The 26,492-nt window shown below is 31.2% G+C and overlaps 3 protein-coding genes across 9 annotated transcripts in view; 1 reads left to right on the forward strand and 2 right to left on the reverse strand.

The window, feature by feature from the left end:
- The window catches only part of LOC126974167 (nardilysin-like), a 48,008-nt gene extending 41,861 nt beyond the window's left edge, over positions 1-6,147 (reverse strand). The window contains exons 1-2 of one of the 2 annotated variants that reach the window (XR_007731487.1): positions 5,871-6,147; positions 5,532-5,733 (exon numbers count right to left, since the gene is read on the reverse strand). Coding sequence is in view for 1 of the 2 variants with exons in the window: in XM_050821604.1 (XP_050677561.1) it covers positions 5,532-5,733; positions 5,871-6,106 (438 nt within the window). In the remaining variant the exon portion in view is untranslated. The remainder of the gene's footprint in view (positions 1-5,531; positions 5,734-5,870) is intronic. The other variant, XM_050821604.1, reaches the window with a different exon arrangement.
- Positions 6,148-8,927: 2,780 nt separating this feature from the next.
- LOC126974166 (centromere protein J) lies at positions 8,928-19,753 on the forward strand. Of its 4 annotated transcripts, XM_050821602.1 has the most exons (4): positions 8,928-9,099; positions 9,359-12,314; positions 14,620-14,824; positions 15,438-16,338. In XM_050821602.1, the coding sequence occupies exons 2-4, from the start codon at positions 9,496-9,498 to the stop codon at positions 15,567-15,569; spliced, it is 3,156 nt and encodes a 1,051-aa protein (XP_050677559.1). In that variant the 5' UTR covers positions 8,928-9,099; positions 9,359-9,495; the 3' UTR covers positions 15,570-16,338. The 4 variants fall into 4 exon arrangements, with proteins under 4 accessions (XP_050677559.1, XP_050677558.1, XP_050677557.1 ...); XM_050821601.1 differs by lacking the exons at positions 8,928-9,099; positions 15,438-16,338 and adding an exon at positions 19,378-19,753 and having other exon boundaries at positions 9,110-12,314; XM_050821600.1 differs by lacking the exons at positions 8,928-9,099; positions 14,620-14,824; positions 15,438-16,338 and adding exons at positions 18,560-18,764; positions 19,378-19,753 and having other exon boundaries at positions 9,110-12,314.
- Positions 16,388-26,102, reverse strand: LOC126974210 (39S ribosomal protein L44, mitochondrial). Of its 3 annotated transcripts, none has more exons than XM_050821666.1 (6): positions 25,932-26,102; positions 25,587-25,865; positions 25,347-25,507; positions 23,917-24,043; positions 17,565-17,738; positions 16,388-16,631 (listed from the first exon to the last, which is right to left on the reverse strand). In XM_050821666.1, the coding sequence occupies exons 1-6, from the start codon at positions 25,996-25,998 to the stop codon at positions 16,474-16,476; spliced, it is 966 nt and encodes a 321-aa protein (XP_050677623.1). In that variant the 5' UTR covers positions 25,999-26,102; the 3' UTR covers positions 16,388-16,473. The 3 variants fall into 3 exon arrangements, with proteins under 3 accessions (XP_050677623.1, XP_050677622.1, XP_050677621.1); XM_050821665.1 differs by lacking the exon at positions 17,565-17,738 and adding an exon at positions 21,505-21,678 and having other exon boundaries at positions 25,932-26,100; XM_050821664.1 differs by lacking the exons at positions 16,388-16,631; positions 17,565-17,738 and adding exons at positions 20,328-20,571; positions 21,505-21,678 and having other exon boundaries at positions 25,932-26,101.
- Positions 26,103-26,492: the final 390 nt, after the last annotated feature.

Here is a 26,492-nt window from a genome sequence, read left to right on the forward strand (position 1 = left end):
AAAATGTGTTTCCATATTTAGTTTCAATTTCAAACAAGTACATCTAGTAGCACTTTTTTCGTAAAATTAATAGAATTTCATATGTAAACAAAATATAATACGTCATTTAAAAAAGTCTTTCGCGATAAATTTCGGAACATGTTTATTCAAAATTATTCTTAAGTTTAAATTTTTATTTAAATTAGATACTAGTTGACCCGACAGACGCTGTTCTGTATATAATAAATAAAATTATGTTTTCTATTAATTTGTCAATAATATATAATAATATATAATTCTTGATGTTATGAAACATCAAGAATTATTTCGTAAAATATGCTCCCTGTTGTCGTAATGAAATTGTTTCACAGCAGAACTGTCAAACCGTGCATCAATAAATTCTCTCATAGAAATTATGTATGGACACATCAAAGGAAAAACAAATTTGTTTTGTTTTTATTTAGTTTTGCAGCATTTTCATATTTATTTACCTTTTAAACCTTCTCTGGACTTTTACAAATAATTCAAGACCAAAATTAGGCAAATCGGACCAGCCGTTCACGAGTTTTAACGAGACTGACGAACAGCAATTCATTTTTATATATATAGAATAATGGTTTTTGAGTTATTAACGAAAAAGGTTATATAGTCTTTTGTTCATCTTAATTTGTTCATAACAACTGCATTTTTATATTCTAATACATCCTCGAGATACATTTTTCTAGACTTCATACCGAATCGAATTAACATTACTTTTTATGAAATAATTTATATTATTTAAGCACGACTCATATGTTACATACTAATTTATAATGTATATTACAGCCATTGTAAAATAGCCTATTTGATTGAAAATAATGGCCGTTGAGTTTCTTGTATATTGAGTATAACCAGTGGGCGGTTTCATTGCACCGAATGCCGACAAGATTATGGATACCACAACGGCGCCTATTTCTGCCGTGAAGCAGTAATGTGTAAATATTACTGTGTATCGGTCTGAAGGGCACCGTAGCTAGTGAAATTACTGGGCAAGTGAGACTTAACATTACATGTCTGTCTCAAGGTGACGAGCGCAATTGTAGTGCCGCAAATAATTTTTGGGTTTTTCAAGAATCCTGAGCGGCACTGCATTGTAATAGGCATGGCGTATCGATTACCATCAGTTGAACGTCCTGCTCGTCTCGTCCCTTATTTTCATTAAAAAAAATCAGTAATTTAAAAGAAATATTTATAGTGACTATTCAAAAGCGCTTAGTTCAACAAACAAAGATATTATATTGTGTCCCTATTGTAACTAAAACGTTTTTTTTTTATTGCAATAGTAAGGTGATCACTTATATCACCTTACTACTATTTCATAAGAAACAGTTGTGCAGAGACGATTAATAAAGTACTTAAGGGTTAAAACCCCAAATTTTTATTTTGAAGTAATTTTTTGTTTTTATTTTTTTATGATATCATTAAAAAATACATATCCTAAATTTTCAACCCTCTACAATCAACACCTACTTTTGTGTCGCGATTTTTATTAAATTTATATTCTATTCCATCCACAGATCCGCAATCCGGGTTGCAAGATGGCAATCGAATACAATAATAATATTTTGTAGGTCTGAAAATCGGTCGTCATCTATTTTTATACCCTTAAAATTTTAATTATTGAATTTCTTTTTAATTACTTTATATGGCAATACAACGTTAGCTGGGTCAGCTAGTCTAATATATAAAATTATCGTGTCATGGTATTAAACATTGAACTCCTCCGAAACGGCTTGACCGATTCTCATGTAATTTTGAGTGCATATTGGATAGGTCTGAGAATCGGACAACATCTATTTTTCATCCCCCTAAATGTTAACGGTGGTCCACACGATATTTTTTTTTTAATTTTTTTGACATTTTTTTTAAATTTGATTGATTATGAGTCAGCATTAAAAATACATACAACTTAAAATTTTCACCCATCTACGATCAACAGTTACTTTTGTATCGCGAAATCGCAAAACAACGTTTGCTGGCTCAGCTAGTATAATATAAAATTCTCGTGTCGCGGTGTTTGTAGTTAAGCTCCTCCGAAACGGCTTGACCGATTCTCATGAACCTATGTGTGCATATTGGGTAGGTTTGAGAATCGAACAACATATATTTTTCATCCCCCTAAATGTCAAGGGAAGTATCCCTAAATTTTATTTTTTATTTTTTGACAATTTTTATTAATTATGGATTCAGCATTGAAAAATATATACAAATTCAAATTTTCGCCCTTCTACGATCTACAAGTATTTATTTATCGCGATTTTTATATTATTCTCATCCATCCACAAAACCTATTTAGGGTTGCAAGATGGCAATCGAATACAATAATTGTAGTACGATATATTTGGTAGGTCTGAGAATCGGTTGCATCTCTTTTTTATACCCCCAAAATTTTAATAATTGATTTTTTTATATGTTATATGGCAATACGACGTTTGCTGTGTCAGCTAGTAAAATATAAAATCACTGCTGGCCAACATTTATATAATATTATCTAACTAATGATGTAATGTGCAGAAATAAATAATTGCAGAAATAAATAATACAGCTTGTGTGAAATGGTTAATACGAATAGAAGCCAGGGAAGCAAGATAAAAGGAGTTCCATATTCTCTAACTACCCCTCTAGGAGACAGGTGAGTATAACTACGTGTGTATTTAGAACAGATTTACGTTTTACATTTATAAAACAGCTGAGTAAGTTTGAATCAAGGAAATAAATTAACAGCTGTTATAGCACGCGTCATAACGTGTTCTTCGTTAAGTTATGTTATACTCGTTTCAGTAATAACCAAGTTGTCTGCTGTGCCGTGTCGGCATTACAACACAAACACTGAAATCATTCTATTACAGCTATTTTATCTGAGACAAGGCCACCTTTAAGGTCGCGTCATCACATTTTCAATACGAGGTAATTTACTGTTAGGCAACTTTTCATTCACTGTTATTTGGACCTTGCATTATTTTGGCCTCTCTGTTTACAAGCAAAATTATTGGGTCCATTTGTCAATCCGACTGCCGAAGTTGTCTAATTTCTGACAGGAGGACAAACAAGTTGGTCACATTTTAATTCAACTAAGTGACGAAAACGAGGGCAACGCCATTATGCTTGTCATCAAAATATGTTAAAGGCATAAAAGCCATTTTTTTTTCTAAAAATTAATTCCTTTAGAATTCTTTTTGATGTCATTTCTAATATACTTGATATTACTACCGCTTCGGAAACAAATGGCGAAAAAGAAGATACTAAACTTAAGTCTCATTAGCCCAGAAGTTACACTAGCTACGGCGCACTTACAACCGAAATACAAGTACTTAAGCACTACTGATTAACGGCCGAGAAAGTCGCCGCATTCACACAATATCTAGTCGGTATCCCGTGCTAAGCTGCCTCTCACTGGTTTCTCTGTTTATCTGTGACACATACATAGCCGCCATCCTGTGCTTAGAAGCCTCTCACTAATTCCAATTTTATTTTTAGCGAAATTCCTATGTTTATTACAACATTAATACTTATTTATTGTTAACAGGAAATGTTTAAAATATTTGTGATTTTGAGACATAAAAAAATTTGGAATGCGGATTGAATATTGGAAACGGACAACCTAAGCATGCCATACACAACAGATTTGCAACAACATCAACCAAGAGTTATACATATTGGATGGAAAGAATAATGCAAGTAGAAGAACCCAGAAAAGCAACTCTTAAAGGGCCATATCTTCTGCCTATTCTTTTCGGAGCCGGAGTGTTAATATGACAATGAACTATTTTTTATACCTCATCATTCTGGCATCATGAATAGAGCTCAACAATACTTCAAGCCAGCCCACATTCTATTGCTCTATAAAGCGCAGTTCTGGCCACATATGGACTAATGTTATCTCTGGTCTGGCCCACCCCAGTATCAGCTCGAACCATTTGACCGCGTGCAATGCAGAGCTGCTCGAATTCTCCAGGACCCAGTGCTGTATGCATGCCTAGATCATTTGGCGTTTCAAAGAGTCGACGCTTTATTGAGTGTCTTCTACCACATTTATCATGAGAAGTGTTCCAAAGAGCTGTTTGACCTGATCCCTGCTGCCGAATCCTACCTATCGGTGCGAAAATCGAAACAACCGAATAATTTGATCATTAATATGTACTTATTAGGGCCTTTCTAATCTTCTGATTAGCAAAAGGTGTAAAAGCAGTAAGATATTGTGTTTATATTTGTACATTTATGAGACATACATTATAATTACTTAATCTTAAAGTGGAGTACAGCGCCATACTGTACTGCCGATGCAAAATTAATTTTGTTGGTCAAACTAATGTAGAAAGCAGTATAATTTGTAAGTATAAATAATTAGGGTAGCTGTATGTCAATGAATAGCTATTCTTTTGGCTAGTTAACTAGATTATCTTACCATTCTAACTGCCTTTTAACTAACAAGAACTGTACTTTTAATTTTTTTCGACATATGAAACCTAGATAGAAGCTTGTTTGATGTACAATCTAAATAATTTAATAATTAAAAAATGGCCACCTTCAACTTATAGCCCTCTCTATTAGCACAGCAGTATGTGTATAGTACAAGACAATTGCATAAACAATATTTATATTAAACTCGGATATTTTAAGTGTCTTTTATAACTGTTGCCAATGTTAACCACTAGTGAAATGTAACTGTGAAGTGAAAACTCAGTTAAATAAATCTATTTTTATAATGCTTGTTAGTTAAATATTTTGTGCAGTAATTCTCATGATTGTCAATTGTTTATTTGAGATGAAACTGACACAAATACACATTAGATTTAAATTCTCATGTATATTATTAAATGTGCATATGACAAAATATTTACCGCTACAACTGGTTAGTGGACTCACAGATTATAGTGTAGAGAAAACTGCCAGATAGTTGCACTAAATTATGCATTGTGTCATAAATAAAAACTTAAGAATAACGAAAGTAAATAGAATACAAAAATAATAATAGAAAATAGAAAGAAACCCTTCACTAATTTGTTGCCTGGTTTCAATTGATTAAAATATAAATGTAGGAGTGATGAAAAATCATAACCTTGTATATTACATTTCATATAAATTTCAATTTTTGATATCCATGGCAAGGCAATCAAAATGTAAAATTACATTAATAATATCAAATCACTTATATGTAGCATTTGTGGGATCAATTATGAACTAAGGAGCGAGGGATTCGGGAACTAATTTGTGTAGTTCCTCTGTTGGATAGCTCTTTCGAACTAGTTAGTTCACGAACTACACAAGTCTAATTTCTTCAAGAATACTATCCTTATAGAACATACTATCAAATGGTGTTTTAATACAGTTTTTATTTAATCAAAAATTTACAGGATCAATGTCTGGCTGGAATATTGATTTTTCAAAAATCCAATAATACAGTTTTAGTTTCTTCAGCCGGAGATTCCTTTAGGTATTTTTTCATAACAAGATTCTGATATATATTTCACCCCTATATAAATATTTACATATTAAAAACAATTCATACTTACAAGCTTTTCCTCATCAAACTCTCTCTGTCTTTTTGTAACATGTTGATCACTACCAACTGACTGACTCGAACCAGTTCCATCAGAATCAGTTCCCGTTTCATCTGTGCCTGAGCTATCATCACTGGAGAGGGCTTCGTCACTCGCAATTTTACTTGGATCAGATATTAGTAAAGCTGTTAGTCCATTTTCCAACTGAATTGTCCTTTAAATAATGAATGAATACATAAATTAACCATACAGTTATAACACACATTAGAACAAACAAACTATGAAAACTACATTTGGAAAATATGCTATTTAGTACTGTGAAAGAAATAAAATATAGGGGTTTGTACTTACTTATACATTCTCTTATCAGCAACAGATTTAATGGGTTCAGAAAATACTTTAATTTTCTCTTTGGGTATGTTTGGTCCAGGATCCTTTTTAAAACTATTGGCATTTTTTATTTCGGGCCTCATTCTTATTCTATGAATTTTGCTATAATTATTTCTTTTAGACATAGTCACAAAAAAATTAAAATAAATCTGTCCAGGTTTGCATAAATTTTGAATAATTATGGATATTTTTGACATACAAGATTCTACCGCATCGGGGTTCGGACTTGACTGGACCTGACTTGTCACTTAACAGTTAACACCACAGAGTACCTTTTTATATACTATAGTAATAGAAACCTAACCTATAAAATGGGAAAGACAAAGTACCGCCATCTGTTGTCGTGTTTTGAAAACTTTTTAAGGCAATAGCTACACATACCTATACTTTTTACACAGAGTACCTTCTATTTATAATTGCTACCTTTATATCTATTATCCATAGAATATGATAATAAAACAACAAAATAATTTTTAAGTCGTTTATTTTTTCTTTTATACTTTACATTAATTGTAAAATATTTTTTTGCATTCACTTTAACTGTATCCTCATAATTGTTAGACTCCTTGTCATTTCACAACCAATAACAAATCACATTGATACAAACAATAACAAAAGAATCACTGTGTAATGATTATATGATGTATGAGTGAACAAACGAAGTTAACAGATATAGGTGTAAAGCACAAACAATAAAACACACAGTCTTTCTTCTTCCAGAAAAATCACAAAACACAACATACAATAAAGGTTCAACACTGGCGGCCATTTGTCTAGCTCACGAAAGTTAGCCCCCCAGATTTTTTTTTTTTTTTTATTACATCGTTAGTTAGCCATTTGTTTGTTCTCGATATAATTATTTAAAAAAAAAATTAAAAATGTGCCCTTAAGTTAGCCCCCCCTATCCCATTTTTTTATATTTTTTTAGCAATACGGGTCAATAAACCTCTGTATAAGATTGTTCATGTATAACAAACGTTTGTGCCCATTTGACATTGTTTATTTTTTAATTAATTAATTATTTTTAATTACTTGAATATTTGTATTCTAAATACTTGCACTGCGCATGCGTCAACTTTACGTTTAGACTTTTAGCGCGGTCTTTTTGAAAATTATAATGACAAGCACAGTCATTACCTTTCCGGATCGGCGCGCTCCGGATCTCGCTGTACACTGTAGATCGGCAAGCTTCCGGCATTTTCGCGGCATTTTCCCCGTTTGTATTATTTTACGTGTAGTTATAAAATGCTTATAACTAGGGTGATTTGAGTGACTGTCACTGAAAGCTGTTGAAACAAGCTATAAGACCATGTATAAATTATTCATATTGTCTTTCTTTTTTATTTCACAAAGACTTTTCATTCGAAAAAAAGTGTAAAAATAGGTATATTTTAAAATAAATATTGTTATTATTGTTAATTACTTGTTTTATTTATTTCCTTTTATGTTTTTGTAATGAATAGTATATGTTAATTATAAAATTATGCTTAAATCTCCACAAAGAACGATCTTCGTGTAAAGTCTTGATAACGACCGCTCGCTGCGCCGGCCGGGAACAAGTGGACACATAAGTGCTTTGTCCGTAAAGCTATGACGTCGAATATTGGTGGCCTTGAATCGTAACGGATCGAAATGTGTTTGGGAATTCACTCGTTCATAACTGCGTAGGCAAATAAACCATCTTGTACACCTAATAAGGGTGAAAACTGGATGAGGTAAAAGAGTGCCCCGCGGCACAGCCGCTCTAATTGTTTTTTGAATTACCAGTGCCCGCGGGCACGGCCGATGCGGAAAGGTTAAATTGAAGTTATAGGATATATTTTTACAAGTATATCGTTATAAACAATTGTGATTTATAAGCTAAAAATAATTATTATGAATTTTAACTAATACAAATCTTGTATATAAAATTCTTGGATAAATTATAATCAGTCAACAATATTTTGAGTGTATTTTTCAATTTTCTTAGCGGGAAATTACAAGAAACATTGATTTTCTTAATAAATTGTTTTTTATGAATTCAAATTCGATTAAATTTTTTGTTCGATTCAACATAAACAAAAGTTTCCAAGGGGATAACTTTGAAACATGGACCATCAATAAATATATATATTATAGACAGCTGTCAAAAAAATTGAAAAAATATTTCATGTGTGAAAAATTAAAATTAAAAACTATACTTTTTATGTTTTTCACATACTCCAAATTCAGTTAAACCACTGAAGAGTTTCATCAATAAAAATCATTATATAAAATATATAGATAATAATAAATCACATATTTATTTAAATTTACAGTCAAACACAATCTCACAAAAATGTGACAAGTAATTTGACCGCCTTGAACGCAAAGGCGACGCATGCGCAATGCAAGTTTTTGCAAATTTGTAAAAAAATTACAAATTATTAATTAAACAAAAAAAAGCAATTAAATGTTAGAACAAACGTCAATGTGTATTTACAAACAAATATTGAGAGAAAAATATTAATAACTTTGATTGCGGTGGCTAACTAAAGCGTTTTTAATTAATTGTTTTTAAATAAACAACAAAAGAACAAACAATTATATATAGCGAACAATTAAGAACAAACTACGAACTAACGATATGCGATATCGAAAATTCAAAAATAGAAAAAATTTTTTTTTGCAGCAGCGACATCTCTGTGCAGGTTTTGTACATATTATAATACTATGCTAATATTTGTCCTTACTACTACAATATTTTAGTACTTTTTAATTTTTTATAGTTATGTGTGTACTTTATTACCGTTGCGATACAACTAAGATTGCATACCTTGCCTACTGGGTGGCTTATTCTGTAGAGGCAGCCGCACAAACTTACAATTTCGATACGTACACAGGGACTGAGACAGGCCTGCCTGTGGCTACAAATGCATAGAACTTACATACTCTTTGGTCGACCGCTGAACTTCAAAGTCGGGCTATGCCTTACGTAGTATTTAACTTCTCTTTGTTATTGTTGTCGGCTGTTGTCGGTTAGGAACTAGGTAATTTAAACTTAAAAAGTATTGAGCATAAAAATTTAACTTTAGTATAAAATTAAAACAATAAACAACTTTTAAGTTAAGCAAACTATCTGGTTATCTATATAACAACAGATTCTAGAACTTTCTATTTTGTTTAACATGCGGATAATTATTTGTGGAGTTAAATTGAAGAATTATTTGGGGTACCTACATAAGTATTTCCCTTAGCATTAAATTTAAGCCATACTACTACTAGTTAGAGTAAAGTGTTCTGTGACTTAGTACTACTGTTTTGTTTTGCAATAATGGATAGTTCTTACTCAGATAGTGATATTTCGCTTTCACCATCGCAAGTATTAGAAAGGCTTGAATTGCTTAGACAGCTACAAATATTTCAACGGGGTAAACTACAAAAGTACAGTTCAAACCAAACTACACCTGAAAACTCTTCCAATGTTACAGAGCTGGTAAGCCACTTCGAAAATAGTACCAGTTACCAATCTTTTCGAAGTTTACTGCAGTCACCTTGCGGCACTAGTCAAAACGGATCTACATCTAACACAATCGAAAAACTAAATAAACAGTCACCGAAACATATTATGGAGGGAGTTGAATTGCTAAATTTGTCTCTGAAGTCTGAATCTTTAAATCATTCACCTCGATCTCACCACAGTTTTGACACCCAACAATACAAAATAAGAGAAGAAAGTAAAATTATCAACAGAAATAATTTTAAAACTCATAAAAAACATATATTAGTGGAAGAAATGCCTATATTATCACCCAAAAAAAGTTTTGAAGAGCTGATGGTTGAGAAGCTTAATAATGAAAACACATTACCAGTTCAAAAAACTGAAAAGAAGTCCAATCATAACAAAAAACCATTTTTAAAGAGAGGTGAGGGAATGTCTAGGTTTGGTATCAGTAAAAATGTACTTGTTATTCAGAATACTAAATCATTACCTTGGAGAAAAAGGTCTATTACACCAAATACTGCAAAACGACATTCATTACAACAGTTGGAAAGAGATAAAAATGAAATTAAAAATATAGGTGAACAAGTGACAAAATTAGCTTGTGATAAAATAAAAAATTTAAATCTTATTGAAACAGAAAGTATTGATGCAACATCAAAAGATCTGTTTGTGGATACAAGTAAAATTAAACAAACCATACCGAGTAAAAAAGAAATTAGTAATGATAGGTCACCTAAATACAATAAACTTACTACAAATGATAGTAAAAATAAAAGTATATTGAAGTCTCCACCTATTAAAGTAAGTGGAAAAACTTGGGCATCAGTCCTGACCAAAGAACAAGACGACTTCCTTAGGCAACTCAAACAAAGTGATTACTATAAAAACTTTGCCTCTCCAACTAAAAGTATAGAGTCAGAGTATAGTGTTTGTGGGGAAATTTCTAAATCAACAGATGAAAGAGAAATTATTGAACAAAAAATTTTTGAGTTAATTGAAAATAAAGTTGGACATGAAAGCTTTAACATGGAAAACTCTTTTATTAGTAATTTTTTAAGAAAAAGAAACTTGGAGGGTTCGGGCGAGAGCACACCATTAGTGATGCAAAGATGTTTGTCTAACAATCCAGCATTAATGCACATTTCACCTAACCTGAATCAGGAACATACTAATTCCCACAGAGATATAGAATATTCTCGTGCTAGTGACTATTCTGACTGCAATGAGTCATGCTGTGCTACAGAAAGTTCTTGTTCCTGTAGTACAATTACACAAAAAAGTGTTAGTAAAGAAAGTAGTATTCTCAAAGATAAGCAAAGAGGTAAAAGTATGAATACCAAAAATAAAGAAAATATTGCATGTCAAAAAGAGAGTGTTGTAAAGCCTGACAGTGTGAAAGATTCTGACAATGACACAGTAAATGAAAACATGGTTGAAATGAATGCAAAATTAATTGCTACAAGTGAATTGTTAAAAGAAAGACTTCATGAGCTAGAAGATGAAATTGAAACTTTTAGAAAAGAAAATGCAAACTTAAATAAAATGAGAGAGGAAGTTGACATAGAACGACAGAAATTTTATGAAGAAAAAGCTGCATTTGAGCAAAAATATAATGAGGACAAGGTTTTGTCAGAGTACTATTTAGCTGAAGAAAAAGAAAAATTAGCAAAACAAAGACAGTTATATGAGAGATATGTAAGAGATATGAGAGGAAAACTAAGTAAAAGAGAAAAAGATGAAGTTAGCAATTTGAAGAAAGAAATAATTGATATGAAGGAAGAAATTAAAATTAAAGATGCTAAGTCTACATCTACAATTGCTAGACTACGCAATCAAATAAAGCTAATTGAAAAAGATAAAAAGGCCTTGGAAGGTGAAGTGGAAAAATTAAAAAAAGAAAACAGAAGAATTCAACACAGCAATGACATGACTAGAAGGTTGACAAATTTAAAATATTTAGAGCAAATAAATAAAAAGCTCTCAGATATGACTTTAAGAGATACACAATCAAATTTAGAGTTGGATTCTAATATAAAATATAAAGCATTTGAAATTGAAAAACAGAGTCTAGTAAGTAGAAATAAAGCACTAAAACCTAGAACTAGAGCAAAGAGTGTGCCAAACCTTAATGTTACATCAAAATATGCTAAATATTTCAGTCAAAAAGATAGTATGAGCGACAAAGATAAATATCCACTATCTACTTCATATGTAACAACAGCCGCTGATCCTTGTGATAATAATAATTCTGTTGTAGAAAACAATGATGGCAGTAGCTCAAAGTATAACTCAGATGACGAAAATTACTTGGAAAGAATATACAATGAACGATTTAAGTCTAATTCACCTCCAAGCAATAAGTCAAGTGAAACAAATTTAAGTTACAGCTCAGACAAAAATAATTTTTGTGATAAGAAGGACACAAATGATTTCTTTATAGAGAAATCACATTCGGTGTCCACAAGTAGAGGAAGTCTTACTCCATCCGACAGACTATCAAATATATCTAAATCTAAAAATCAGAGAAAAACTGTGACAAATATTGAAAATGGTGATGACAATAATGTACAAAATAGTTATGGTGTCAATAGAAACAAGTCACCTGTTTCTATTCTTAGTAATAGATCTTCTGGTAGTCAAAAACCAATTACAGTAATTAATAATGAAGATACAAGATTGATTCCTAGCCCTGAACCGACAATAAGCAAAACAAGCTTAAATCCAACCGAATATATAAAAGCAGATGGAACTAGAGAGTTGAGGTTTCCCAATGGCAACGTTAAAACAATTTCAAGTGATGGTCAATACAGTAAATTTATGTACTACAATGGCGATATAAAGGAAAATTTTTTTAAGGATGGCAGAGTTAAATACTTTTATGCTGAGTCTAAAACATATCACACTACACATCCAGATGGTTTGGAGGTCCTGGAATTTCCAGAGTAAGTGAAATACCATATTAATATTTATTTATTTCTTATAGGAAGACCAAAAGCATACAATAATTTTAATAAAAGTCTAATAGTAACAAAAGGCCATTTAAAGGTCCGCATGGATAGCAAATTTTATATTTCAAAAAAGTTACAAATTCAAATATTTTTATTCAAAATAGGATGTGAAATCACTTATTGAAAGTCAAAAAACTACCACCCATTCCAAAATGAATGCCTCAGGCCTGAGAAGAATGGGCACACCAAACTCAGCTGGCATTTTTTTTTCATCAAAAATATGTTTTACAATTAAAGTAACATTTACAAAGTAACATTGTACAATTAAACTTATTATTTAATAGTGTGATGAGGGCGGTCACTCCATTCCCAATCTGTGGTATCATTAAGAAAGTCATTTATGTTACAGTAACCTTTACCCCACAAACATTTTTTAACAATTCTTTTTAATTACTTAATACTTTTGCTTTGAACATTTTCTGGGATCCTGTTGTAAAAGCATACATCGCCCCACAAAAGACTTGCTAACTCGACTTAGTCGAGTACTTGGCATTATAAGCTTATGTCTGTTCCTGTTGTTAACATTATGGTTATGACAGTTTCTGGTAAATTCACTTATCTGCCTATGAAAAACCAAACACATAATTGAACACAGTCAACAATTATTGTAGGTACTTCTAAAAGTATACTAACATTCTATTGAAAGAATTTGTTAACTGCCTAGCTCATACTATGTACAGAATAGGTCAAAGACTGCTCAAGACTTTCAATTTTGTTAAAGTTAGGCCCAGTTGGCACAAGTAGGAATTTTTCCTGTATTTGGATTTAACTAGTGGTGTCTAAGAGGCAGTGGTGGATTTACACTAGGGGCAGTTGGGGCGAGTGCCCAGGGCGGCAAATTTTTGTGAAGTGAAAAAAAATTTTTAGTCTTATCGAGATTGCTCAATATAATTAATTAATTCTATTAATTAATAATTTTTAGTTCTATTGATAATTTAAGAAATTCAATTTATCCATTATTTGTAAATTATAATTTTGGCATGTTTAGTCAAAATTAATAATAAAAAAGATTTAATCAATTTATTTCCTTGGAGATTTAAAATAATAATCGTTTTTTTTTATTTTGTGGAATTAAAGAAATTTAATTAGTATTTTATATTTTTACTTTGAGTATAATTCCAGTATTGGGGCGGATCTTTTTCCGTAGCCCAGGGGCGGCATTAAGTTTAAATCCGGCCCTGGTAAGAGGATTGAAACATAAAAGACTTAATATACATAAATTTTATCAAACATAACAGCTCAGGACAATCAACTATATAATATAAAAAGTAATTTAAGAGGATGGGTAAGATATAGGGCCTATTTCTCTTCTCATGGAGAGAGGTAGTATGTGAAAGTGTTTACAAAAACATAAATGTATTGATAACAATTTTCGAAGCCATTACTCAATATCGAAATTTCATATTTGCGCGGCAGCTGCCACTGTGTGTGTATATATATCTTAAATCTTTAAATGAGCAATTCTTGTATATATATATATATATATATATAATCTCGGAATCGGCTCCAAAGATTTTCATAAAATTTAGTATATAGGGGGTTTCGGGGGCGATAAATCGATCTAGCTAGGTTTCAATTTTAAAAAATGTAGTTTTATCCGTTTTAATGAGAAACAGCTACAATAACTTTAGAATACAAAGGTAAATTTCGACACTATATACAAGACTATAGTAGCTCAGATGGGACATTGGGTGATCCGGAAAGCAGAAGACCCGGTTCGAATCCAGATGTCCTATTAGTTTTTTTTTTAATTCAAGTTTGTATATTCTTAAAAATCCGAGCAAGGCTCGGTTGTCCGGATATATATATTTATATTCTGTATATTGGTAATAAATCTGAAGCATTCGTGTAACGCTAAAATCTGGCGCTTAGGTCGGATAGAGCCCGCGCGGCCCGAACGTCCATATAAAAGATTAGCTTATTAAATATTGAGGAAGATTTACAGCAGTTTTTATTTTTCAGTAGATATTTCATAACTTCGGACGAGGTTTTTGAATAGTTCTTGGGGAAAGTCCCATTCGATCGTAATAGCAATTGTAAGCTCTCGGATGTTCTCTGTCACTGCTCTTTTAAATAGTTTATTCAATTTAACCTTACTTTAACGTGATACAGTTTATTTTGCATTAATAGTTGTTTATTCAGTAATTATATTTAAATATTTATTCAATTGAGGACCAGTTTATGTATTATATTGTTTTCATGGACAACAAATCTGTTAAATTATTGGATGAATTTACAGTGGTCAGATTGAAAAACGTTACAAGGATGGATCTTCAGAGATCAGATTGCCCAATGGCAGTATAAGATACTTTGATCCAAAGAATGAACATGTGCGTGAAGAGTGGAGATTTCCAGATGGAACTGCACTTACAATTTCTGCTAACGGTGAACAGCGAATAGTATTTCCAAACGGACAGATTGAATTTCACACAAAAGACCATAAAGTAAGTCACTATATTTTATTTAAGACATAATTTTCTACTTTAATGCTACATATTATAAGCCACTCAATTTGTATAAGTACCTAGGTTTGCCTGACACCTTTTATTCGTAATAATTATATCATGCCTGTCGCCTAGACTATTTCTTCATCAGAATCTGAAAGGAGCCCTCCGATCTTCTGGCAAATATGCAATATAACAGATATATCATACTAAAAACGTTTTGGCAATGTTCCTGTGATTCCTCTGGTGTTGCAGGAGAATGTAGGAAATTTCGATCACACATCAGATAATATTATGCTTTAATATCCTCCTCTTCCAAAAAAAATTAATACCTAATAATTTAAATATAAAACAGAGCAAGTGTGAGTTGGGCTTGTAACATACAAGATAATATTATTAACAGACATGTTATTAAAAGTACTTTTGTTAATTCAACATTATTTTAAATATTGCACTGCACCCATTTTAGATTTCAATGTCTTGAATTTTTTACTTTGATATACACACTCTGTCAAAATTTACGCTGGGTAGCTATTACGCCTTGTGTGATACAACCCTCTGACAGAAGATTACGGAAATTTAAATAAATGTTATAAAAAGTGAAAAATTTCAGCGTCGCCAATTTCCGGACGGCACAGTGAAACTGGTGTACAATGATGGCACTTCAGAAACGAGGTATGCATCTGGCCGTGTCAGAATCAAAGATAAACATGGCAATTTGATAATGGACTCAGCTACGGGATGACGCGGAAGTTGTTATTTAAATTACAGGCTTGTTTTATATCCCTATAGCAAATATGTATTTCCACTAAACCATTCTGATCTATGGATTTAAAAAGTAAAAAAAAAAATATTTATAAGACTCAAAAGTATTAATTAAAATTGACTATAAGATTGATTGACTAAATTAAGATTGACTACTATTATTGACCTAAAACTACAAATAAACTTAATTTTCATACAGTTTTCACAACACCTATTGCTTACACATCTACATTATTAATAATGGTGTGAGACAATTTATATTAATACAAGTTAATGACACCGGTCTCATAGATAAGTGTGCAGATTCCATTTACCAGTCTCGACATTAATTCGTCCACTGATGTTAATAACCCTTGTTGTCAGTGATACCATCCTTATCTAAATGTGGACTTAGCTCTACCTTCCCCAACACTTCCTCTCTATAAATTTGTGTCCTAAACCAACTTTCTCACAACCTCTCTATATTGTTAAACCACATAAATATCCCTTCTGTATAGGCTAAGTAATTATGTATAATTTAAATTTTCTTCCCATACATGTAAATAATTATATTCTGTATTTATATAAATTTAAATTTAAAAAACTTCGAAAACTTTTAAATTAATTAAATTTGTAAATTAACCTCTCTTTTTCTCTAGGACTGAAATTGTAAATCTGTGATACAAATTGTTCACTGTTATTGCTCTGCACTTTTAAACAATTATAAATTGGATAGATATTAATAATGATAGTTAATTTAATAAAATAATATAATTAAATTGTAATAATTATTTATATAAGAAATGAAAGATGATCAGATTAAATTAATATATTTATTAATGTCTTATTATTATTTAATTACGAACCTACATACATATTATATCTATACTAAAGAGCTGTTCTTCTCAACTCGCTGCTATTTGATACCTCATCTCCGGGTTTGTTTTAGGGATACCCTTTAATCTAAAATTTATTGGGTACATATTCTCCTGGGTGCCGAATAATTTCTTTAATGCTTCTCGTGATGCCATTTCTTTTGCAATGTTGACTGTTTCTCCAAATCCTAAAGAATCACAAAACTATAGTAGTGATAAAGAATTAAGGTTTGATTTATGTTAGTAAACTGTGAAGTAGATTGTCGATTTCATATCTAGAACTATTATTATAATCAAATTTCAAGTTATGTTACTTTCATAATAATTATGTTAAACAGAATTGCATAAAGATGTCCTTTCATTGTGAGTCTTCTTATAGTCTAGCACACCTATCACAAGGAGTATTCAAAAGAAAATCCATAATTATTATATGGGTGTTCAATAAATCTATAATGAAATTTACAAGAAATTCTTCAAAACACATACAAACCGGTACAGTCTACTTCAGTATTCAGTCTGTACCAGTTTCTAGGAAGCTATGATATGTGTACCTTCAAAGAAGATCATATGGGTCTTAACACATCAACTCTCCCTCTTTTTTTTTTAATTTATTTAGTGGCACGGAAAACTCTCCCTCTGTCACTCTTGTGTTGCAAGGGAGTCATTGCTTACATACCATCGTGTGACCCACATTTTATAATAAGTGTTCACTGCCACCGTTACTATCTTGCAACACCAGAGCAATCCCATAAGTGTCACTGGCCTTTACATGCTCTTCTTTAAAAAGTAATACATAAAATTATTATGGTTGTAACAAAATCAACACACTGTGACAGGACATTTGATTAGAAGACATTCTTAAATATTGTTACCCATATGAAAATCCTGAATATACCCATAGAAATATGTGACGATTTTTTTTTATAGTAGTAGATGAGTTATTTAAAGTCTAAATTTGTAAATAATAAGTTTATATTACAACCTTGATAGTGTTGTTTCATACTAGAGAAACTATTTTTATATTTACATCAAACCCACTGTGTGTTGCCAAATTTATAAGTAATATTACATATAATCATGTTCCTTACTGGATGTTCTCTTTTAGTCCTTAGCTATTTTACCTGCTGAAAGCATTTCCTTGTTGATATAAATGCCAACTCTATAGCATGCCAGTAATGTATTGGTTCCAGCTTGACCAATTAACCTCGGTTCAATATTAGATCCAGCTTTTGATATAAGTTCCTTGAGTAGCTTCCATGGATCTTCTATATGCAAGAATTCATTTACATCTTGACCTATAAAGAATAAAAAATAATTGGTTAGTAAATAAGCATAGGTACTTAAAAAAATATACTGTATATACAATAACATATTAATAATTAATGTTGTCATATATATATATTACTGATTTAAATAAATTGCTAGTTTTCCAATTACAGAGCACAATGCCGAATAAATTGTGCTGATGCTTAATTGGAACATGAATTAGTTTTAAAATGCACCAGCAGAGTGCGTGTGTACCAAGTTAAGTGTTGTAAAAAAATATTCATAGAGTTAGCAATCTAATAAACAAATAAGATGTTGTATTCTTCATTTTTAACCGACTTCATAAAGGAGGAGGTTATCAATTCGATCAGTATTTTTTTACGATTACTCTGAGATTTATGATCCGATTTACGTAATTCGTCTTTTGTTCGATGCGAAATAGATGCCGTTTGATCCATAAAAATCTTACATAGTTTGGCCCAGTAGTTTTCACTTTATGAACATTAATATGAAAATTTTTGTCTACCTGGATGACATAATACTTGTTTTCTGTGTACGTCTTTTTTTTGGAGTTTTCATTCAGGTTGATTATATATTATTATTAACTGACACTAAAACGTAAAAATAAACTAAGTTTAAAAAAAACGACTTCAAAAACTGAAAAGTATCAAATAACTAAAAAATTTAATTTTAAACACCTCTTATGCAAACCTTTACCTTAAATATTAATAAAATACTATTATTTGTATGTGTATTAATAGCTTTGAAGTCGGTGCCAAGCCAAATGTAATAATAATAAAACTTGTTTTCATGGACAACAAATCTGTTAAATTATTGGATGAATTTACAGTGGTCAGATTGAAAAACGTTACAAGGATGGATCTTCAGAGATCAGATTGCCCAATGGCAGTATAAGATACTTTGATCCAAAGAATGAACATGTGCGTGAAGAGTGGAGATTTCCAGATGGAACTGCACTTACAATTTCTGCTAACGGTGAACAGCGAATAGTATTTCCAAACGGACAGATTGAATTTCACACAAAAGACCATAAAGTAAGTCACTATATTTTATTTAAGACATAATTTTCTACTTTAATGCTACATATTATAAGCCACTCAATTTGTATAAGTACCTAGGTTTGCCTGACACCTTTTATTCGTAATAATTATATCATGCCTGTCGCCTAGACTATTTCTTCATCAGAATCTGAAAGGAGCCCTCCGATCTTCTGGCAAATATGCAATATAACAGATATATCATACTAAAAACGTTTTGGCAATGTTCCTGTGATTCCTCTGGTGTTGCAGGAGAATGTAGGAAATTTCGATCACACATCAGATAATATTATGCTTTAATATCCTCCTCTTCCAAAAAAAATTAATACCTAATAATTTAAATATAAAACAGAGCAAGTGTGAGTTGGGCTTGTAACATACAAGATAATATTATTAACAGACATGTTATTAAAAGTACTTTTGTTAATTCAACATTATTTTAAATATTGCACTGCACCCATTTTAGATTTCAATGTCTTGAATTTTTTACTTTGATATACACACTCTGTCAAAATTTACGCTGGGTAGCTATTACGCCTTGTGTGATACAACCCTCTGACAGAAGATTACGGAAATTTAAATAAATGTTATAAAAAGTGAAAAATTTCAGCGTCGCCAATTTCCGGACGGCACAGTGAAACTGGTGTACAATGATGGCACTTCAGAAACGAGGTATGCATCTGGCCGTGTCAGAATCAAAGATAAACATGGCAATTTGATAATGGACTCAGCTACGGGATGACGCGGAAGTTGTTATTTAAATTACAGGCTTGTTTTATATCCCTATAGCAAATATGTATTTCCACTAAACCATTCTGATCTATGGATTTAAAAAGTAAAAAAAAAAATATTTATAAGACTCAAAAGTATTAATTAAAATTGACTATAAGATTGATTGACTAAATTAAGATTGACTACTATTATTGACCTAAAACTACAAATAAACTTAATTTTCATACAGTTTTCACAACACCTATTGCTTACACATCTACATTATTAATAATGGTGTGAGATAATTTATATTAATACAAGTTAATGACACCGGTCTCATAGATAAGTGTGCAGATTCCATTTACCAGTCTCGACATTAATTCGTCCACTGATGTTAATAACCCTTGTTGTCAGTGATACCATCCTTATCTAAATGTGGACTTAGCTCTACCTTCCCCAACACTTCCTCTCTATAAATTTGTGTCCTAAACCAACTTTCTCACAACCTCTCTATATTGTTAAACCACATAAATATCCCTTCTGTATAGGCTAAGTAATTATGTATAATTTAAATTTTCTTCCCATACATGTAAATAATTATATTCTGTATTTATATAAATTTAAATTTAAAAAACTTCGAAAACTTTTAAATTAATTAAATTTGTAAATTAACCTCTCTTTTTCTCTAGGACTGAAATTGTAAATCTGTGATACAAATTGTTCACTGTTATTGCTCTGCACTTTTAAACAATTATAAATTGGATAGATATTAATAATGATAGTTAATTTAATAAAATAATATAATTAAATTGTAATAATTATTTATATAAGAAATGAAAGATGATCAGATTAAATTAATATATTTATTAATGTCTTATTATTATTTAATTACGAACCTACATACATATTATATCTATACTAAAGAGCTGTTCTTCTCAACTCGCTGCTATTTGATACCTCATCTCCGGGTTTGTTTTAGGGATACCCTTTAATCTAAAATTTATTGGGTACATATTCTCCTGGGTGCCGAATAATTTCTTTAATGCTTCTCGTGATGCCATTTCTTTTGCAATGTTGACTGTTTCTCCAAATCCTAAAGAATCACAAAACTATAGTAGTGATAAAGAATTAAGGTTTGATTTATGTTAGTAAACTGTGAAGTAGATTGTCGATTTCATATCTAGAACTATTATTATAATCAAATTTCAAGTTATGTTACTTTCATAATAATTATGTTAAACAGAATTGCATAAAGATGTCCTTTCATTGTGAGTCTTCTTATAGTCTAGCACACCTATCACAAGGAGTATTCAAAAGAAAATCCATAATTATTATATGGGTGTTCAATAAATCTATAATGAAATTTACAAGAAATTCTTCAAAACACATACAAACCGGTACAGTCTACTTCAGTATTCAGTCTGTACCAGTTTCTAGGAAGCTATGATATGTGTACCTTCAAAGAAGATCATATGGGTCTTAACACATCAACTCTCCCTCTTTTTTTTTTAATTTATTTAGTGGCACGGAAAACTCTCCCTCTGTCACTCTTGTGTTGCAAGGGAGTCATTGCTTACATACCATCGTGTGACCCACATTTTATAATAAGTGTTCACTGCCACCGTTACTATCTTGCAACACCAGAGCAATCCCATAAGTGTCACTGGCCTTTACATGCTCTTCTTTAAAAAGTAATACATAAAATTATTATGGTTGTAACAAAATCAACACACTGTGACAGGACATTTGATTAGAAGACATTCTTAAATATTGTTACCCATATGAAAATCCTGAATATACCCATAGAAATATGTGACGATTTTTTTTTATAGTAGTAGATGAGTTATTTAAAGTCTAAATTTGTAAATAATAAGTTTATATTACAACCTTGATAGTGTTGTTTCATACTAGAGAAACTATTTTTATATTTACATCAAACCCACTGTGTGTTGCCAAATTTATAAGTAATATTACATATAATCATGTTCCTTACTGGATGTTCTCTTTTAGTCCTTAGCTATTTTACCTGCTGAAAGCATTTCCTTGTTGATATAAATGCCAACTCTATAGCATGCCAGTAATGTATTGGTTCCAGCTTGACCAATTAACCTCGGTTCAATATTAGATCCAGCTTTTGATATAAGTTCCTTGAGTAGCTTCCATGGATCTTCTATATGCAAGAATTCATTTACATCTTGACCTATAAAGAATAAAAAATAATTGGTTAGTAAATAAGCATAGGTACTTAAAAAAATATACTGTATATACAATAACATATTAATAATTAATGTTGTCATATATATATATTACTGATTTAAATAAATTGCTAGTTTTCCAATTACAGAGCACAATGCCGAATAAATTGTGCTGATGCTTAATTGGAACATGAATTAGTTTTAAAATGCACCAGCAGAGTGCGTGTGTACCAAGTTAAGTGTTGTAAAAAAATATTCATAGAGTTAGCAATCTAATAAACAAATAAGATGTTGTATTCTTCATTTTTAACCGACTTCATAAAGGAGGAGGTTATCAATTCGATCAGTATTTTTTTACGATTACTCTGAGATTTATGATCCGATTTACGTAATTCGTCTTTTGTTCGATGCGAAATAGATGCCGTTTGATCCATAAAAATCTTACATAGTTTGGCCCAGTAGTTTTCACTTTATGAACATTAATATGAAAATTTTTGTCTACCTGGATGACATAATACTTGTTTTCTGTGTACGTCTTTTTTTTGGAGTTTTCATTCAGGTTGATTATATATTATTATTAACTGACACTAAAACGTAAAAATAAACTAAGTTTAAAAAAAACGACTTCAAAAACTGAAAAGTATCAAATAACTAAAAAATTTAATTTTAAACACCTCTTATGCAAACCTTTACCTTAAATATTAATAAAATACTATTATTTGTATGTGTATTAATAGCTTTGAAGTCGGTGCCAAGCCAAATGTAATAAAGGTACCTACACTTGCCACGCGTGACTTTGAGCGGGATAGCTTCGTCTAGAACCAAGCGGACAGACACGCGTGGCCAGACAACCTAAATAATTACAGTAAGTAATCTGTTTATAATACTTATTTTTTTTTTGGAATTGGAGGACAAACGAGCGTACGGGTCACCAGGTGTTAAGTGATCACAGCCGTCCACATTCTCTTGCAACACCGGAGGAATCACAAGAGCGTTGCCGGCCTTTAAGGAAGGTGTACGCGCTTTTTTTGAAGGTACCCATGTCGTATCGTCCCGGAAACACCGCACAAGGAAGCTCATTCCACAGCTTTGTAAGACTATCTACTACTATCTAATATCACTTATAACCTATCAATAGGTAGCACATATAAATAATAGTATTTTATTAATATTAAAGATAAAGGTTTGCATAAGAGGTGTATTAAATTAAATTTTTAGTTATTTGATACTTTTCAGTTTTTGAAGTCGTTTTTTTAAACATAGTTTATTTTTTTGATACAATATGTTCATTTCCACGAAAACATTTATGATGTCTGCTTCATTAAATGATTCGATCAAGCCATTGCAATGTTGACAAAAGTATATTTCTGTTCAATAAATTTGTGTATACTTTAGAATTCTAAATGAAATTGTATTCAAATTTTAAATGTGGAATAGTCAATGTTTGTACCTTCATTAGATTTATTTATTTAGAGCATTGGTAAAAAGACCATCAGCTCAAACCAAAATACAATAAACGAAGAATATTTTAAATCATTTTTCGGTAAATTTGTATCTTTATCCAGTTTTATTATTTCTAAAAAACTACAACGAAATTTTTTTCAACATTCCTACTGATAGTAAATAAAAATTTGATCAATGCCAACTTATAGAAAAACCATGTTAATTTACTGCGAAAGCAGTAGTTTTGAGAGTGCTCAATCGGGTGAAGCGTTGCTGTAGTTGGAACACTAAATGTTGAGCATTATACCGCATAATGCACTCTAGTGCTGTAATTGGAATACAGTCAATATCACCATTGAAGAATTTTGTGTAATTTTTGATATAACAATAAAAGTATAGTCATACCGAGAACCAAATTAATAAATTCATAAATACAATACATAGGTACGACCTGACGACCCATATAGCCGAATGGTTAGTGACCCTGACTACAAAGCTAGAGGTCCCGGGTTCGAATCCCGGTAGGTGCAATCATTTATATGATGAATATGAATGTTTGTTTCCGAGTCATGGAAAAAAAAATAGGTGTGGAAATTATATTTATAAAATTATTTTGATTTAGTTAGTAACCCCTTCACAGTAAGCATAATAGGCATTGAGGTAGATGACATTATTCAGTTTTAGTTACTCTCCTACGCTTAGCTAAAATATTACATGTAAGTTACCCAATTTAGGTCAAGTAGCCATTTACTTTCAAGTGAGCCTGTATCGCCTGGATAGCAAAAATTATTATAATTTACCTTGCAACTGGGTAATAACGAAATCGCGAACAAAGTGTGCCGTCCTCTCTTCACCTGAGGATCGATAAAGAGCACCTACAATCGCCTTAAATGTGTTCGCCAATTTATAATTGTCAACTGGATATTCCTGAAATAGAAATGGTAATTGGTCAGAAATTTTCATTTCAACATCAGGTGTTCATGTTAATAATGCCAGCCAAATGCAATATTTAATTTGCATAATCTCTACATGCCTGGCTTTCCACAACCACACATTTTTACAAGAAACTTTTTGCCCCACACATACTTGTGTAACCAATTGTTGGCTGTAATATTCCCAACCCAATGCCACATAGGATTGTGCAAGCCTAGAGCATTTTAATAAATAACGACTTTCTTCGGCTAATTAAACCATTAACCTTCCGAAATCAGCAGTGATGTGGACATCACTAGATTTTTCAAATACACCAAAGCCATACGGCACACTACTCCCTCACCAAGTTCTGACCTTTATTTTGTTTATGAGATGGTTTATTTTGTATGTTCTTATAGCTTGATACAATAGCTTTCAGATAAATTCTCTCAAATCATCCTAATTATAAGCAATCTATTTATACACGTAAAATAATACACATTTACTGAATGCTGCACAAGCGCCAATGAAGCATATTATTATTCAAAATGTTTCGACTCTTTATTTAAAATGACAACGTTCGGCACTACAGGGTTGAGTCAAGAGCTAGGCTCTCATGGTTGGTCACCTACACAGCGGAGTGTGGACTGATCTGATTCAAAATGTTCATGAGAGTCCCATTATCCAATGCTCGTGCAATGCAGCTAACCAAGTCCCATCTAAAAGGGCCTACCTCTGGTTTAGTGTATATCCTTGGACATTGGTTTTTCACTTCCTATCACAGGCGGATTCCTCATCTCTTTTTTCAGGTACCCATGCTGTATTAACCTAGTAACACCACACAAGGAAAATTTCATTTCATCATTTTTACATGTTTATTATTAACTTCTCCTGTATGTATGTTTGTTTGTAACCGACTCATTTGGGCACAATCTTGACCCATTTCATTCAAATTTTGTAGATTTATCGAGGACCAATGACAATACATTAATTTGATAGAATTATTCTATTTTTTCAATTTGCAAAATAACATTTTTGTAAGTTCATATAATTTTCATCTATCACTTTAAGTTCAGTTTTATATAAATAGGGTGTTGGTTTGTTTTTTAAACTATCATTTGACAAACATTTAATGACTTCAGAATCAAAGATCAAATGTAATGCTTTCTTGCATAGTGTTCCCAGCACAATATTAAATAGACTAGAATACAGTCTCGCTAGGAAGGGTATCAGTTTAGGTAACAAATAATGATGTATTGTGATATTTATTTAAACTATTTGAAGTGTAAGCAAAGCCAATTAGAAATATTAAACTTACAGCAGCTAGTATAATGTCTTTTGTGCCAAGATGAAATGAGATATTTGCTAAAACTTTTTCACTAAGTAAATGATTTTTAATTCCAGTAACTCCTTCAATTGGAAACTTGGGCAAAACAGCTTGCAGGTACAAATCAATATATTCATCCATAAACTTATAACCTAAAAGAAAATTAGTTTATTGTGTAATAAATAATAAAAGAAGTTATTATATCAGTGAATTAATTTATGTAAGTCTTACCATCTTCTGCCAGTTCTCTATTGTCCTTCATTTTAATATCAAACTTTATTTCTTTTTGCTTCATTTCTTCTTTTATTACATAAGATCTGTCAGTAAAAGCTTGAAATAATAGAGCAGCATCAAAGTCTTCTTTTAAACGCTTTCCAAAAGCAAATAATTCTGCTTCTAAATTCCATTCTAGATATGTATTTCTAGGGGAAATTATCTTTCCTCCATTTTTATCCTCTCGCCTATTCAATTCTCTCAGAGTAGGGGCCACCCATCTATGGATCTTTTGATCTAAAATTTAGAATTAAATGTTATGCCATAACCTAAAAATAATATGATTATTTATAACATACATACGTTGATTAGAGGATGTATTTTGAACTAATCGTGATAAAATGGGCATGAAACGTCTCACAAAAGCCATTTGATTCAAAGATTATAATATAATAATTATCGACTTCTCGTCACTATTATTATTGTTAAATTACATTAAACTTTTATTTATTTTAATTTATTTAAAAGTCTGATTACTGCGATTACTGATACTGACACGCGAGACATTGACATTTGACGGATATAGAAAATTGACATATGTACATGAATTAATTATCTAAAGTTAGAAAAAGAAACAATAGTGGTGGAAAAATCGATTATTTACAGCATGTATATATTTTGTTTCAGGTATAAAATAAGAAAATAAAACTTTTCAATCTTTAGCACCGATCACTACCAATCAAATTAGAATACAAAAAATATTCTCTAAGCTTGTTGGTCTACTTTAACGTAACATTGGCAAACTTGTGGTAATTGGTATACCTTCCACAGGAGCCATAGTATGCATAATAGAATATCAATATACACACATCAAACAAGTCTAAGCAAAATGCATGATATTACAAATTTACGATTTATATTAAT

The sequence above is a fragment of the Leptidea sinapis genome, chromosome 31 (genome assembly GCF_905404315.1).
Source record: "Leptidea sinapis chromosome 31, ilLepSina1.1, whole genome shotgun sequence".
Taxonomy (NCBI): Eukaryota; Metazoa; Arthropoda; class Insecta; order Lepidoptera; family Pieridae; genus Leptidea; species Leptidea sinapis.